The 16,072-nt window shown below is 37.3% G+C and overlaps 1 protein-coding gene and 1 non-coding gene across 8 annotated transcripts in view; both read left to right on the plus strand.

Annotated features, from left to right (window-relative positions):
- The window catches only part of YEATS4 (YEATS domain containing 4), a 161,482-nt gene that overhangs the window by 12,816 nt on the left and 132,594 nt on the right, over positions 1 to 16,072 (plus strand). For 4 of the 7 annotated variants that reach the window (XR_007470351.1, XR_004478147.2, XR_007470352.1 and 1 more), the window contains exons 7-8: positions 8,080 to 8,272; positions 11,163 to 11,289. Coding sequence is in view for 3 of the 7 variants with exons in the window: in XM_033409567.2 (XP_033265458.1) it covers positions 8,080 to 8,249 (170 nt within the window). In the remaining 4 variants the exon portion in view is untranslated. Of the gene's footprint in view, positions 1 to 3,041; positions 5,151 to 8,079; positions 8,730 to 11,162; positions 12,368 to 16,072 lie in introns of those variants that run through there. The other 3 variants (XM_033409567.2, XM_004281878.4, XM_049695013.1) reach the window with 3 other exon arrangements.
- Positions 3,055 to 3,127, plus strand: TRNAG-CCC (transfer RNA glycine (anticodon CCC)). The gene has a single exon. It is a non-coding gene; the product is annotated as a tRNA-Gly (tRNA).

Raw genomic sequence — 16,072 nt, forward strand, 5'->3', positions numbered from 1 at the left:
TGAGCCCTGGGCACTCCAACATTTAGAGACTAAGGAGATGACCAGCAAAGGAATTAGGAAAGAACAGTGAGTGTGGAGGGAGAAAAACTAGGTGCACATAATATCCTAGAGCCAGGTGAAGAAAGTGTATCAGGAAATAGTCATTAGCTGTGTTCAGTACCTCTGATAGGTCAAGTAAGATCAGAGCCAAGAAATAGGCTATAGCAAGGTGGAGGTCCTTGGTGACCTTAACAGGAACAGTTGAAGGAGAATAGTAAGGACAGAAGATCAGTTGAAGTGGATCAAGAGAGAATGAGATGAGGGAGTTCCCTGGCGGTCCAGTGGTTAGGACTTGGCACTTTCACTGCCGTGGTCTGGGTTCAAATCCCTGGTCAGGGAACTAAGATCCTGCAAGCCGTGCAGTGCTGGCAAAAAAAGAGAGAGAGAGAGTGAGATGAGAAATTGGAGACAGGTGCTATGGACAACTTTGTCTTGGAGCTTGACTATAAAGGGAAAGTAGCCCTTGAAGCAGTAGCAGAGCAGGATTTGGAGTCAAGAGAGCAGAGTTTTCAGGGGAAACAGACCAGTATCGTTATAGGCTGGAAGAAGCGATCCAATAAAAGAAGGGGGGTGGGGGATGAGAAAGCAGGAGAGAAAGAGGTTGCTGTTTAACCATTGTTGGTTATAGTAGTGTTTTGTTTGTATTTTCATGAAACCCTGACCAAGAGTTAAAAGATCTGAATACTGATTATAATTGCTACTTGGTAGTCATTTAAAATTGAAAATCACACTCATTAAAAAATTTTATGTTTCACTTTCTACATCTGAAAAAATACTTGGGCTACTTTGTTATGAACATAAAACAGATACGTATATGATCACTTTTGAAAAGGTTAAAAAACACTAGTCACATGCTATTTTAATTTGTTACTGGTCATATTCTCTCCATTATAGATCTCCTTTCTCTCATACTATGAAATGTGCCCAATTCATAGAGGAAACTTCTCTTTTTAAATTCAAGTACCCATATTTCTGTGTTTTCAACAAAAATAATATCATTAATTCATATATGTATAATAGTAGAGACAAATGTTTCATTAAAAAGACTTTTCTACAAATTAATTTTTGACGTGTTAAAGTTTATGTGTGGAGATTTATAACCTTCGGAAGTTTTTATTAGTAAATTGCATGTTTTATATTATCTTCAGGTTATTTTCTCAACAGTGTCAAATCCATAAGGAAGAAAAAGATAATTCTGTAAATGGTATTGACACAATTGATAACTTTTGAGAAGAAAACTTAATTTAGATCATTGCTTTATAGCACTTATCAAAACAAATTCCAGTTTAATTAATGATAGTTAACTTTTTTTTAAATTAATTAATTTATTTTTGCTGTGTTGGGTCTTCATTTCTGTGCGAGGGCTTTCTCTAGTTGCAGCGAGCGGGGGCCACTCTTCATCGTGGTGCGCGGGCCTCTCTCGTTGCCAAGCACAGGCTCCAGACACGCAGGCTCAGTAGCTGTGGCTCACGGGCCTAGTTGCTCCGCGGCATGTGGGATCTTCGCAGACCAGGGCTCGAACCCGTGTCCCCTGCATCGGCAGGCAGATTCTCAACCACTGCGCCACCAGAGAAGCCCAGTTAACTGTTTTTTTAAAGTCAGTTAAGCTGTTTAAAAAATTAGAGAAATGACTGTCCTGGCTAGTGAAGACTTTCTAAATTTGAAGTGTTAGAAGAAATCACATTGAAAGAAAGGCAAACTTGATTCTGCAAAAAAATATTTAACTTATTCATTTCAAAAGGGCAAAAAAGAAAGATAAATTTGTAGAAAATATGGCAAAGGATTAATATCTTTAAAACCCTAAAATAAATAAAATAGAATAAAATTTTAAACTTCAGTTGACAAATGGACAAAAGACATGGACAGATGAAAGAGGAGATGACTAGTAAATAAAAAGGGAAAATATTTGACCCTGCTAGTAATTTTTAAAATGCAAACCAAATAATAATGGGTGGTTATATTTGTATCAAATAAGCAAAAGGAATTTTTAATAGTTGTACCTATTAAGAATGTGGTGAACCCTGTGTTCTATGAATTGTTTGTGTGAGTAGGCCTTTTAGGAAAGCAACTTGGGAATATTAATCAAAGGTCTTAAAAAGGTAGGTATACTTTTACCAGTTTGAGAGCATTATACTCAATATTTGGTAATATCAGTTAGCTTTATTGAGTGCTTACTGTTTGTACTCTTGTAAATCTGTACATGTATAAACTCATTTACATCTACAATAACTTTATTAGGTAATCCATTTAGAAAAGGAAACTGAGGCACAGGGAGAGTAAGAAACTTGCCCAAGTTAACATGAGTTAGTGGTAGAGCCAGGACTTTATCCTAAGCAGTCCTCAGAACTTAGGCTCTAAAAACATAGTAATATTTTTAGATAGAGTAATGGCCGGGATAGAGGTTGCTCATTATAAAACTTAAAACACATTAAAAGTTTATAAAGATGTTTATACTGGTAAACCCATGGAAATTTACTTAAGTACTAGGGATCTAGCTTTTAATAGAAATTGCTTCTACAAGGAGTAATTAAAATGATAGTGAATGGGCTTCCCTGATGGCGCAGTGGTTGAGAGTCCGCCTGCCGATGCAGGGGACACGGGTTTGTGCCGCGGTCTGGGAAGATCCCACATGCCGCGGAGTGGCTGGGCCCTTGAGCCATGGCTGCTGAGCCTGCGCGTCCAGAGCCTGTGCTCCGCAACGGGAGAGGCCACAACAGTGAGAGGCCCGCGTACCGCAAAAAAAAAAAAAATGTTTAAAAATGATAGTGAATGCTTGAAGAGAGTTTACATGTACTAGATAAGTGCTTTGCATTTCTTAATTTATTGAATACCCTTAACAACCCTAGGAGGAAGTTACTACTGTTAGCCCCATTTTCTAGGTAAGACCCTAGAGCATAGAGAGATTTGATATCTTGCCCCAAATCACTCAGCAAAGCAGGATTTAAACCGAGACAGAGTGTGTGCTCTTAACCGATGAACTGTTCTATCTCTTTGTAAAAAAGCCTTACAGGGACTTCCTTGGTGGTACAGTGGTTAGGACTCTGCACTCCCAATGCAGGGGGCCCAGGTTCGATCCCTGGTCAGGGAACTGGATCCCACATGCATGTCTCAACTAAGAGTTCGCATGCCACAGCAGAGGAGCCAGCCTGCCACAACTAAGACCCAGCACAACCAAATAAATAAATAAATAAATATTAAAAAAAAAAAAAGCCTTACAGTCTATTTTTCTAACCAGTAAGTTACATTGGCTTTGCAAAAATATTAACTCTTCTTTGGATTGACTTACTCTAAATTGAAGCTTTATTTGGAAATTTAAAACAGAAATTTTATCTATATCTATATCTATCTATCTATCTGTATATATATATATATATATAGATATATATATACACTCACAGGCACACACACATACATATATATATATCTTAAATGTATGTATAAGCATTTAATATATTGGAAGCAGAAAACCAGAACAGGCTAAAAGAAGTTTTTAAATGTTTTCCCCTATCATCTCATTGGTAATTAACCCAGTTCTTTCAATATATGGTACCCTTTGCAGTCTCATGATTTGTCAAAAATAAAGTATAGTGACTAAATCAGACCACAAAAATCTGTATCTACAGTACATGCTGTCCTCTGACAAATGAGTTAAATCAGGTCTTCCTAACTAGATTTAAAACTACCTGTTACAGTCATATAGGACTCCTTGTTGTTTCCCAAATCTTTCTGTACGCTTTCCAAGGCCCACTATGTCCACTTCATCTACCTAATTCCTTTCTCATTCTTTAAAACTCAATTCAGATTTTACTACTGCCAAGAAGCCTTCTTTGATATACACACACACCCTTTCCCCTTGGTATGTCATAGCACCCTATGATTATCTCATGACACTGTAATGCATTTTTCTTTCTTGTCTGTCTCCTACTTCTGTATCCCACCATCTCACAATGTGCCTTTCACTCCATATATGTTTTATAATTAATATGGAGAGAGAGGGGGAGAGCAAGGGGATAAAAATTTCTGCATAGTAAAAAAGCATTGTCAACAAAGTCTAAAGACAGACAAGCCATTAAAAAATATTGTACTCAAATCACAAATGACTAGTTTCTTTAATGTATAAAGAGCTCCTGCACATCATTTAAAAAGGCTGATAACCAGTAACTAAACAGCTTCTGCAGAGCAAAGGAAACCATCAACAAAATGAAAAGGCAACCTACTGAATGGGAGAAAATATTTGCAAATCATGTATCTGATAAGGGGTTAATATCCAAAATATATAAAGAACTCATACAACTCAATGGCCAAAAAACGCATACAATTTAATTAAAATTGGGCAGAAGAACTGAGTAGATATTTTTCCAAAGAAGACATGCAGATGGCCAACAGGTATACGAAAAGATGTTCAACATCACTAATCATCAGGGAAATGCAAATCAAAACCACAATGAGATATCACTTCATGTCTGTTAGAATGGCTACTATCAAAAAGACAAGAAATAACAACTGTTAGCAAGGATGTGGAGAAAAGGAAGCCCTTGTGCAATGTTGATTGGTGCAGCCACTATGGAAAACAGTATGTAGGGTCCTCAGAAAAATAAAAGTAGAGCTGCAATATGATCCAGCAATTCCACTTGGATACGTATCTGAACAAGACAAAAACACTAACTTGAAAAGATATATGCAACTCCATGTTCATTACACCATTATTTACAATAGCCAAGACAGGTAAACAACATAAGTGTCCATCAACAGGTGACTGGATAAAGAAGAGGTGTTTTATATATATATGTGCGTGTGTGTGTGTATATATATATATATATATATACACACACACACACACACGCATATATACATAATGGAATATTAGCCATAAAAAAGAAGAAATCTTGGGCTTCCCTCGTGGCACAGTGGTTGAGAGTCCGCCTGCCGATGCAGGTGACGTGGGTTCGTGCCCCGGTCCGGGAAGATCCCACATGCCGTGGGGCGGCTGGGCCCGTGAGCCATGGCCGCTGAGCCTGCGCGTCCGGAGCCTGTGCTCCGCAACGGGAGAGGCCACAACAGTGAGAGGCCCGCGTACCGCAAAAAAAAAAAAAAAAAAAAAAAGGAAGAAATCTTGCTGTTTGTGAGAACATGGATGGACCTTGAGGGCATTATGCTAAGTGAAATAAATCAGAGAAAGACAAATACAGTATGGTCTCACTTATATGTAGAATCTTAAAAAAAAAAAAAAAAGCTCACATACAGAGAATAGATTGGTGGTTGCCAGAGGTGGGAGGTGAGGGGTGGGCAAAAAGGTACAAACTTCTACTTATAAAGTAAGTCCTGGGGATGTAATTTATAGCATGGTGACTGTAGTTAATAATACTGTCTTGCATATTTGAAAGTTACTAAGAGAGTAGATCTTAAAATTTATCATCACAAGAAAAACATCTGTAACTATATGTGGTGACAGATGTTAACTTCAGACTTACTGTGATGATCATTTTGAAATATATACAAGTATTGAATCATTATGTTGTACACCTGAAACTAGTATATGTCAGTTATACCTCAATTTTTTAAAAGGGTGGTGGGGAGAGCCGATAACCTAAAAGAAAAATGAGCAAAGGAAAAGCAGACAATCCATAAAAAGAAAGCGAGGAATGTCCCCTAAACATATTAAAAGATTGTCTGCCTCAGAAGTAATAGAAATGTAAAGTAAAACTATTCTGAAATACCATTTTTAATCTTTCAGAGTAACTAAGACCAAAAAGTTGATGCAGTAGGGAAATAGACGTACAATGCTAGTGAGATTATAAATTAAGAGGACTTCTAAGAGTCACTTGTCATTCTTCCAGATTTACAAGATCAAATGTCCTTCAATTACTGTTTACTGGAATTTAGCCCACAAGTATACTGGAATGATTATGCGCAGCATACACGTTATAGCATTGTTTGTAATAGAGGAAACTGGAAATACTCCAAATGTACATCAGAGGGGACAGATGAATGAATTATGTATGTCCATTCAATGAGGTCCTCTGCAGCCTTTGAAAGAATGAGACAGCCCTGTGATATGGAGTGAGCTTTCAGATGTAGTAATGTTAAGTGAAAGAGCAGGGTGCTGAGCAGTGTGGATAGTGTGACATCACTTGTGTTGGGGGTGAGGAGAAATCACACTTAGGTGTATGCTCGTCTCTGAACCAATTATTTCTGGAAAGATACCAAGGAAACCTAACTGATTATCTCTGGGAAGAGTGCTGGTTGGTGGGGGGCAGGGGTAAAAGGAGGCTTTTTTTGTTTTTGTTTTTATTGGAGTATAGTTGACTTACAATGTTGTGTTAGTTTCAGGTGTACAGCAAAGTAAATCAGTCATACACATATAAAAAGGAGACATTTTTTCCATAGTCTACACTTTTCAGCCTTTTAATTTTGTATCATGTGTATGTACTGTCTTCAAAAATAATTTAAAAAATAAAAGCAATGAAAAATTACAAAGAAAAATATGGATTGTTTTGGCAATATAAAAGTTTACCTGTGTTACAAAATATATCACAAAAAGAAAGCACCAGCAGTGAGGAAAATAAGGACATATTGCGTGTTTTGTTTTTGTTTTTTTATAAATTTATTTATTTTATTTATTTATCTTTGGCTGCACTGAGTCTTCGTTGCTAGGCGCGGGCTTTCTCTAATTGTGGCGAGCGGGGGCTACTCTTCGTTGCGGTGCTCGGGCTTCTCATTGCGGTGGCTTCTCTTGTTGCGGAGCACGGGCTCTAGGTGCGTGGGCTTCAGTAGTTGTGGCGCACGGGCTTAGTTGCTCCGCAGCATGTGGGATCTTCCTGGACCAGGGCTCAAACCCATGTTCCCTGCCTTGGCAGGAGGATTCTTAACCACTGCGCCACCAGGGAAGTCCCACATTGTGTGTTTTTAATGCGCTAGATGCTTTAGGTATATTACTTAATCCTCATAAATCCTCCGAGAAATACGAAGTTTTAACTGTATCATATAGAAAGACGAGATGAAGGGAGACTTAGAGATATCAGCATTCAGCTCTTAAGGGGCCAAGGGTGTATTTGAACTCAAGTCTTTCTGATTTCAATGGTTTTGTTTTTTTTTCTTCACCAAACCACACTGCTTCCAATTAGTGATCCTTTTAGGTTAACAAACAACTGTGCCTCAACATTCGTCAGCAGCAATTACCTGAAATGTCCACAAGGTGGAAATGTTGGATGATAGTAGTCATTTTTCTCTGTAAAACTTGATGCTACACTATCCAAGTGGAATAGTTAAATCGATATAATCTATTTTGCAGTAATGATATTTTTATTTTGTAATTTGTTATGTAGCCAGCTAGAATGTTTTAAATATTCAGTAATAATAGTAGTTAATATGGCTTTTTATGTGCCAGACAGTATTCTTTTTAAATCTTTTAAACAAATAATATTATGAGGTGTTTGCTATTATAATCTTCATTTTAGCAATGAGGAATAGAGCATAGAGATAATAAATAGCTTATTCAGAGTGGCACATCTAGTAAATGATAGAGCTGGAATTCAAACCTAGACACTTATTGATATCTTTTTGAAAAAAGATAGAGGTTTGTTTTACCAGTGTGATTATGTAAATTTTACCTGTACATAAATTTAAGAGTACTGTTTTTAGTAAACTCTTATTAGCTGGATGTTTCTTGGACTGTATACTCCCTCATTTCCAAATCAAATTAGAAAATTAGACATAATTTTAAGACATAATTTAAGATATTATGTCTTAAAATGTTAACTGTGAATTAAAATACTAGTGGTCAAAAAAATTTTTTTTAATAAAATTTAAAAAATTAGTGGTCAGAATTTCATTCTTAGTGGTAGAAAACATATTAGATCCTCTCTGGAGAGTTCAGACTTTCTTACCTACCCCGCTCTGTCTAAAGTTACATATCTTAAGTTGTCCGCATTTCATCATGAAAACATTGGCCTAAGGAAATGCCACATTTATTGCTCTATGAAATATCTTGTACATGTGAGGAAAATGAAATAAATCAGTAAAAGTGTATGTTTTCTTTAGTTGCAGAACTTGAAGTGAAAACCAGAGAAAAATTAGAAGCTGCAAAAAAAAAAACAAGCTTTGAAATTGCAGAGCTTAAAGAGAGATTAAAAGCAAGTCGTGAAACTATAAATTGTTTAAAAAATGAAATCAGGAAACTCGAAGAAGATGATCAGACAAAAGAAATATAAACAGTTCTGAAGAGAACTCGATAGTAAGTGAAACTAAAAATAAGGTGGAGTTTAAAGGAGAGATGTACTACAAATGCTGCAATGTTTCTTAGAGGAACTGCACATATAGTTGTCAGCCATAGATTTCTCAGCAATGGGGTCAAAGTATTTGTACTTTACAAGCAATCTTTAATATAAAATATATGTGTATAATGCTGTATAGGCATTTTATCAACCCATTTCGGGGTAGTTCTGTGATACTAAGCACAATTTTAAAACATTTTTATTGCATTGTATGTATAGCTTATCCTTTTGACAGACATCAAAATTTCATTATAAAGTATAACTTGTACGAATTTTGTACTTCCCTAGTAGTTAGAATTCGTGGTAAAATTAATGTGTGTATTTAATTTCTTAAGTTCTTACCTGCCCCCATCCCAACTCTTTTGTATCTGATGTACCCAGTGCCCAATAAGCACTCAATAAATGCAGTTTACAGTTGCTGTTTCTGCCTCTTGATGTATTTCTTTGCCTTGAAGCAATTCACACTCTCTCGTTACAGTTAATGTATCTCCATAGTATTGTGACCATGCATCTCTTATTTGCAGTCACTGTAGCATACAGAAGCTCTCTGACAGCCAAGATCATATCTTAAGTATTGTTCTGCCTAACTCCCACAGTGTCATTAGTTTTACATAGAACAATATTCAGTCCTTCATGCCTGTTCCAAAGATATATAGTAGGGGACCCCAACCGGGGCCACAGACTGGTATCGGTTTGTGGCTATTAAGAACAGGGCCACACAGCAGGAGGTGAGTGGCAGGCTGGTGAGTGAGCAAAGCTTCATCTGTATTTACAGCCGCTCCCCATCACTCACATTACCACCTGAGCTCCACCTCCTGTAGATCAGAGGTGGCATTAGATTCTCATAGGAGTGGGGACCCTACTGTGAACTGGGCACGCGAGGGATCTAGGTTGTGTGCTCCTTATGAGAATCTAATGCCTGATGATCTGAGGTGGAGCTGAGGCAGCCCCATCACCCCCAGATGGGACCATCTAGTTGCAGGAAAACAAGCTCAGGGCTCCCACTGATTCTGCATAATGGTGAGTTGTATAATTATTTCATTATATGTTACAATGTAATAATAATAGAAATAAAGTGCACAATAAATGTAATGCGCTTGAATCATCCCAAAACCATCCCCACCCCATCCCCAGTCCGTGGAAAAACTGTCTTCCGTGAAACCGGTCCCTGGTGCCAAAAATGTTGGGGACTGCTGACATATAGGATGCAGCTGTGCATCAATTTTACATACTTCCCCTAATTTCTCTACCTTATCCTCAGGCTGTCCTGTTCAGATCCACATGGTGAGTCCTCTATTTTTGACTCATCTAATTTGAACATTAGTGGTACTTAATTTTTAAGGCCATGTTGGCTGACCCATCTTGGCAACCTAGGAGCAACAATAAGTAGGAAAGTATTTTGGAAAACATACAATATTAACATGTTACAAAGCTGCTAAAAATGGAAACCACACATGTGTCTAATGCAGATTCTATACCTTCTACAGAGTGATAACTAGCCACTCTAGTACTTTAAGATACTTTTAATCTACCTGCCCTGGTGGATTGGTTAATTTTTACTTTGTTGCTTTATTTTCTAGGTTGTGACATTTATAAGCATTATGGAGGTTGGACAAAGCTGTGGTCTGAGATTTCTGCCAGGGGTTCTCTGGGGGGCTGGAGATGGCACTTCTAATTGTGCTAGGCATCATTCAGCTCTCCCCTACCTTTTACCCCAATGCCCACAGTATAGGGTAGGGCTTGGGGATAAATCAAAAAAGAATGGGGAGAAGTCCCATTCTACTGGGTTTGCCAAAAGGTTAATTTGGTTTTTTCCATAAGATGGCTCTAGTAGCACTTACTTGTCTTTAACTTCATTTGAAACAATTTTGTTAGATTGTATGTGACAGCTGTCATATCAGCATGCATTTAAAAGACATCAAAATTGGTGAAGTTTTGTGTAGCCATTTTAATGTTGAAGATGGAAGAAAAAGGAGCATTTTCAGCATATTATGCTCTATTATTTCAAGAAAGGTAGAAACGCGGGGACTTCCCTGGCGGTGCAGTGGTTAAGAATCCGCCTGATAAAGCAGGAGACATGGGTTCGAGCCCTGGTCCAGGAAGATCCTACATGCTGCGGAGCAACTAAGCCTGTGCGCCACAACTACTGAGCCTGCGCTCCAGAGTCCACGAGCCACAACTACTGAGCCCGCGTGCCACAACTACTGAAGCCCGCGTACCTAGAGCCCGTGCTCCACAACAAGACAAGCCACCGCAATGAGAAGCCCGCGCACCGCAACGAAGAGTAGCCCCCGCTCGCTGCAACTAGAGAAAGCCTGCGTACAGCAACTAAGACCCAATGCAGCCATAAATAAATAAATTTATTTTTAAAAACCCAAATATGCAAGATATATACAAGGATGTTCACTGCACTATTGTTTACATAACAAAAAATTGGAAACAAGGTAAATGCCCATCAATAGGAGCTGCATAAATTATGCTATGATATAGTGATATGATGGACTCCTCTGTAGTTGTCAAAGTGGATAAAGCACATCTGTATGCTCTGACATGAAAAAATACCTGGATTATACTGGTTGGTGAGCAAGAAAAAGGCACTTTGCAAAATAGTGTTCATGATTCCGTTTTTTGTAAATAATATTACATTAGCGTATAGAGAGAAAGCATGACTTGGAGGAATTTTCACCCATCTTAACAATAGGAAAAGGAATTATAGGGACTGTCAGTATCTACATAATGTGTGTAAATGTTAGACTTTTTTTACAGTAATAGTGCATTTCATTTGCATTAAAGAGAATTTTAAAATAGTTTAAAACTTAAAAGGAAAAACTGATGTCTTTTGATTATCAGAACATTGCCTCCGATGAACCAGATCAATATGAAGTGACAGTTCAGAGAAATGAAATGTGACCTGTGAATGACGTGAGAAGCTGATGGGCCAGGACTTCTTCTGGAATTTTATTGGAGGGACTTATGGGTAAGATCCTTGCTCTTCAATGCATCATCCAGTGAACTGGGATCATAATCGTGATGTAAAAATAGGTGGTGAAAGGTGTGGGGTATATCTGACTTCTGTCCCAGTCTGGACTCTCTGATCTGGATTTTTAATTACTTTTAGTTATTTTTAATTAAAACAATGTGTAATTAATTAACCAACTAGATTGCAGTAGCCTGTGTAATATGCCCCATGACATCCCCAACTCTGGGTAGCCGCCCCCACTCCAATCTGCTTACTTTCTCACTTTCACTGGCTACTCACCCTAGCTTACCTGCTCTCTGTCCGCTACCAGACTTCATTGCTCTTCAGTAATTCCTTATCTACCCTCAGTGAATTCCTCAGCAATGCTGTTTGAAAATTCCCAGTCCACTGAATCACCACTCCCCTTATTCATTAAATTAATAGAGTCGTAAAACTGAAAGGCAGCTTAGAGAATATCTAATTCAATTCCCTCATTTGATGAGGGAGTAAAGTCTTGCAGATATTAAATGACTTGCAAAGTCACACAGTCCTTTGGGGCCAGAGGTAGAATTTGAACTCAGCTTTCTCTGACTGAGCAGTCATGGTATATCATTGTACGGCTCCACCAAGGCTTAGAGAAGAGCGTGTGAATTGGCAGGTTACTTGGAAAAGCTTTCCAAGGAAAAAGGAATCTGTAAATTGCAGTGTGCTGTTATTGATACAGTCAAATCTCTATCATCAAAATTTTGGTTTATTCTCCTTCCAGTTTATCTGGTCAAATCATGATCTCAAAATTAATGAGAATTGTCACCCCTACTTGGTTTCATTACATGCATGAACTGAAACCACAAGTCTATTTACTCTTATTATGCACATCAGCAGATGACCTCAGTTCTCATGTCATTGAAATCACAGATGCCATTCAAATTGACCCCGTAAACTTCTAGCTGTACAAAGTTTCTCTTTGTTCTCACCAAATCCTGCTTTCTTTCATCTCCCTAATGTTCTTCTCATCTGTGGTTTTGGTTTCAATTTATATGATGTATTACTGCAAATTCATAATTAGGGTAAAATCACATTACTTTCCTGAGCCTCAGTTTGCTTCAGTGAATATGAGTATACTACCCACCTCATGCAATTCTGTTTAAGGTAAGTGAAATAGTACATGGAAAAGCACTTTGAATGGTGGGAATAAAGAAGATAATAATGCTAGTAGCTGCTCATAAAAATCCTCAACAAAATACTAACAAACTGAATCCAGCCACATATAGAAAGGATTAAGTCATCTCATCACCAAATGGGATTTATTCCATAAATACAAGGTAAGCTCAACATATAAAAATCTGTGTAATACAGTTATGGGCTGAATGGTGTTCACTCAAAGTTCATATGTTGAAGTCCTAACTAACCCCCAATACTTCAGAATGTGACTGTATTTGGAGATAAGGCCTTTGAAGGGGGTAATTAAATTAAAATGAGGGCATTAGGACGGGTCCTAATCCAATATGACTGGGTTCTTATAAAAGAGATTAGGAAGACCATGTGAAGACACAGGGAGAAAATGGCCATCTGCAAACCAGAGAGAGAGGCCTCAGAAGAAACCAGTCCTGCCAACACCTTGATCTCAGACTTCTAGCCTCCAGAATTATGAGAAAAATTTCTGTTGTTTAAGCCACCCAGTCCATGGTACTTTGTTACGGTAGCCCTAGCAGACTAATACGTATACCATATTAATAGAATAAAAGACAAAAGCCACATGTGATCATCTCAATAGATGCAGAAAAAGCATTTGACGAAATACATTACCTTCTTAGGATAAAAACTTTCAACAAACTGGGGATATAAGGAAACTTCCTCAACCTGATAAAGGGCATTTATGAAAAACCCACAGTTAACATCATACATGATTGTGAAAGACTGGATGCTTTCCCCCTAAGATCAGAAATAAAACAAGGATGTTTGCTTTTACCACGTGTGTTCATTGAGTTACTAGAGATTCTAGCCAAGGCAATTAGGCAAGAAGAAGAAAAAGCATCCAGATCAGAAAGGAAGAGGTAAAAGTACCTTTATTTGCAGTTGACATGATCTTGTACCTAGAAAATCCTAAGAAATACACACACACACACACACACACACACAAACTATTAGAGCTAATAAATGGGTTTAGCAAGGTTGCAGGGTACAAGATCAATATACAAAAATCAGTTATATTTCTTTTTTTTGAATTTTATTTTATTTTATACAGCAGGTTCTTATTAGTTATCTATTTTATACATATTAGTGTATATATGTCAAACCCAGTCTCCCAGTTCATCCCAGCACACCCCTGCTTTCCCCCAAAAAAATCAGTTATATATATATATTTTTTAATTAATTAATTTATTTTTGGCTGTGTTGGGTCTTTGTTGCTGTGCGCGGGCTTTCTCTAGTTGCAGCGAGCAAGGGCTACTCTTTGTCGCGGTGCATGGGCTTCTCATTGCGGTGGCTTCTCTTGTTGCGGAGCACAAGCTCAAGGCACACAGGATTTAGTAGTTTCAGCACGCGGGCTCAGTAGTTGTGGCTCGTGGGCTGTAGAGCGCAGGCTCAGTAGTTGTGGTGCATGGGCTTAGTTGCTCTGTGGCATGTGAGATCTTCCCGGACCAGGGCTCCAACCTGTGTCCCCTGCATTGGCAGGTGGATTCTTAATCACTGCACCACCAGGGAAGCCCTATATTTCTATATACTAGCAATGAACTGGAAGTAAAATTAAGAAAACAATTCCATTTATAATAGCATCAAAAAGGATAAAATACTTAGGAATATGACACCTAAAGCTCAAGTAACTAAAGAAAAATATAGATAAATTGGACTGTATCATTAAAAACTTTTATATTTCAAAGGACACTATCAAGATTGTAAAAAGACAACCCACAGAATGGGAGAAAAATACTTGCAAACTATATATCTTAAAAAAGCAACCAATTAAAAATTGGGCAAAATATTTGAATAGACATTTCTCCAAAGAAGAAATATAAATGGCCAATAAGCACATGAAAAGGTGCTCAAAATCATTTGTCACTACGGAAATCAGAACCCACTAGGATCACTGTAATAAAAAACTCAGACAATAACAAGTGTTTACAAGGATGTGAGGATGTGAGGAAATTGAAACTCTCATATGTTGCTGGTGAGAATGTAAAATGGTACAGCTGCTAAAGAAAACATTTGGGAGTTCCAGAAAAGTTAAACATAGAGTTACTACATGACCTAGCAGTTCTACTCCTAGCTATATACCTAAGAGAATTGTAAACAAAGGTCCACACAAAAACTTGAACCTGAATATTTATAGCAGCATGATTCATAATAACCAAGAGTGGAAACAACACAAATGTTCATCAGCTGATGAATGGATAAATCAAATGTGGTATATCAATACAATGGGTTATTATTCAGAATAAAAATGAATGAAATGCAGAAATCTTCTACAATATGGGTGAATCTTGTAAACATTATGCTAGATGGAAGATGCCAGGTACAAAAGCCACATATTGTATTGTCCACTTATGTGAAGTGTCCGTAATAGGCAAATCCACAGAGGTAGAAAGTGATTAGGGGTTACCAGGGGATAGGGGTATGGGAGGTGGGGAGTGATGAGGAAACCATTTCTTCTGGGGGGTGATGAAAGTGTTCTGGCGTTAGATAGTGGTGATTGTTGCACAACCTTGTGAATATACTAAAACTTGTATGCCTTATGGTGTGTGAATTATATCTCAATTTAAAAAATAATAATGCTAAGTGTTACCATTTACTGAAGACTTAATGGCCCCACACTTAGCTAAAGGTAACCCAGTGAATGCATGTTATTATCTCTACTTAACAAATAAGAAAACCTAGGTTCAAGGAGATTAAATGCTTTGCCCATAGTCACATATACAAGGAAGCATTTGAGCTGAGACTCAGGTCTAACTCCAAAGCCCCAACATTTAATCACTCCCAGCACCAAGCTTCCCCGATCAAAAATTGTTAATAGTTCCCATTACATATCTGTTAATACTCAAATAAAATATTTATGTGTGTATATATAAACACTACTTCAATATATATGCTATAGTAATATATAGAAAATATGTAGTAATATAGATGGAGTATTGTATATATATGCAGTAATATGTATACTATTATATATACTATATAATATGAAATATATAAGTAGTATATAATATAGGTTATATAATAATATATGTATTACCCACAAATCAATAAAAAAGGTTAAGTCAACGCAATAGAAAAATGGGCAAAAAATATAATTAAGTAATTCAGAAAAGGAAAAATCAAATGGTGGCCAAACCTTTGAAAAGATGTGTGAAGTCAGCAGTATTCAGAGAAATGCAAATTAATACAAGACCATTTCTCATTCATTATAATGACAAAATTTAAAGATTTCTAATACACAGTGTCACAGAGAGTGAAGGGGAATTGGTACTCATACATTGCTGGTGTGCAGTAAGATTAACAGCAATTTATAAGAATTTTACGTTTATCATTTAATCAAATAATTTCACTGCTAGGAAATACTCTCATGTGTACATAAAGATATTCATTGTTTTTGATAGTGAAAACTTGGATGTAAACTAAATGCCTACAGATACGTACACAATTTTATGTAAATTTTTAGAAAGGTTATTAACAGGAGTTACTTTTGAGGAAAGCACTGAAATTGGATTGGGCGTTGGGGAAGATGGGTAAAATGTTAACAAAACCTTTCCCCTTCCTGCTTGACAATTAGACCCTTGGTTAACTTTCTAGTTCTGTTTCTCAGGCA

The sequence above is a fragment of the Orcinus orca genome, chromosome 11, assembly GCF_937001465.1.
Source record: "Orcinus orca chromosome 11, mOrcOrc1.1, whole genome shotgun sequence".
In the NCBI taxonomy this organism is placed as follows: domain Eukaryota; kingdom Metazoa; phylum Chordata; class Mammalia; order Artiodactyla; family Delphinidae; genus Orcinus; species Orcinus orca.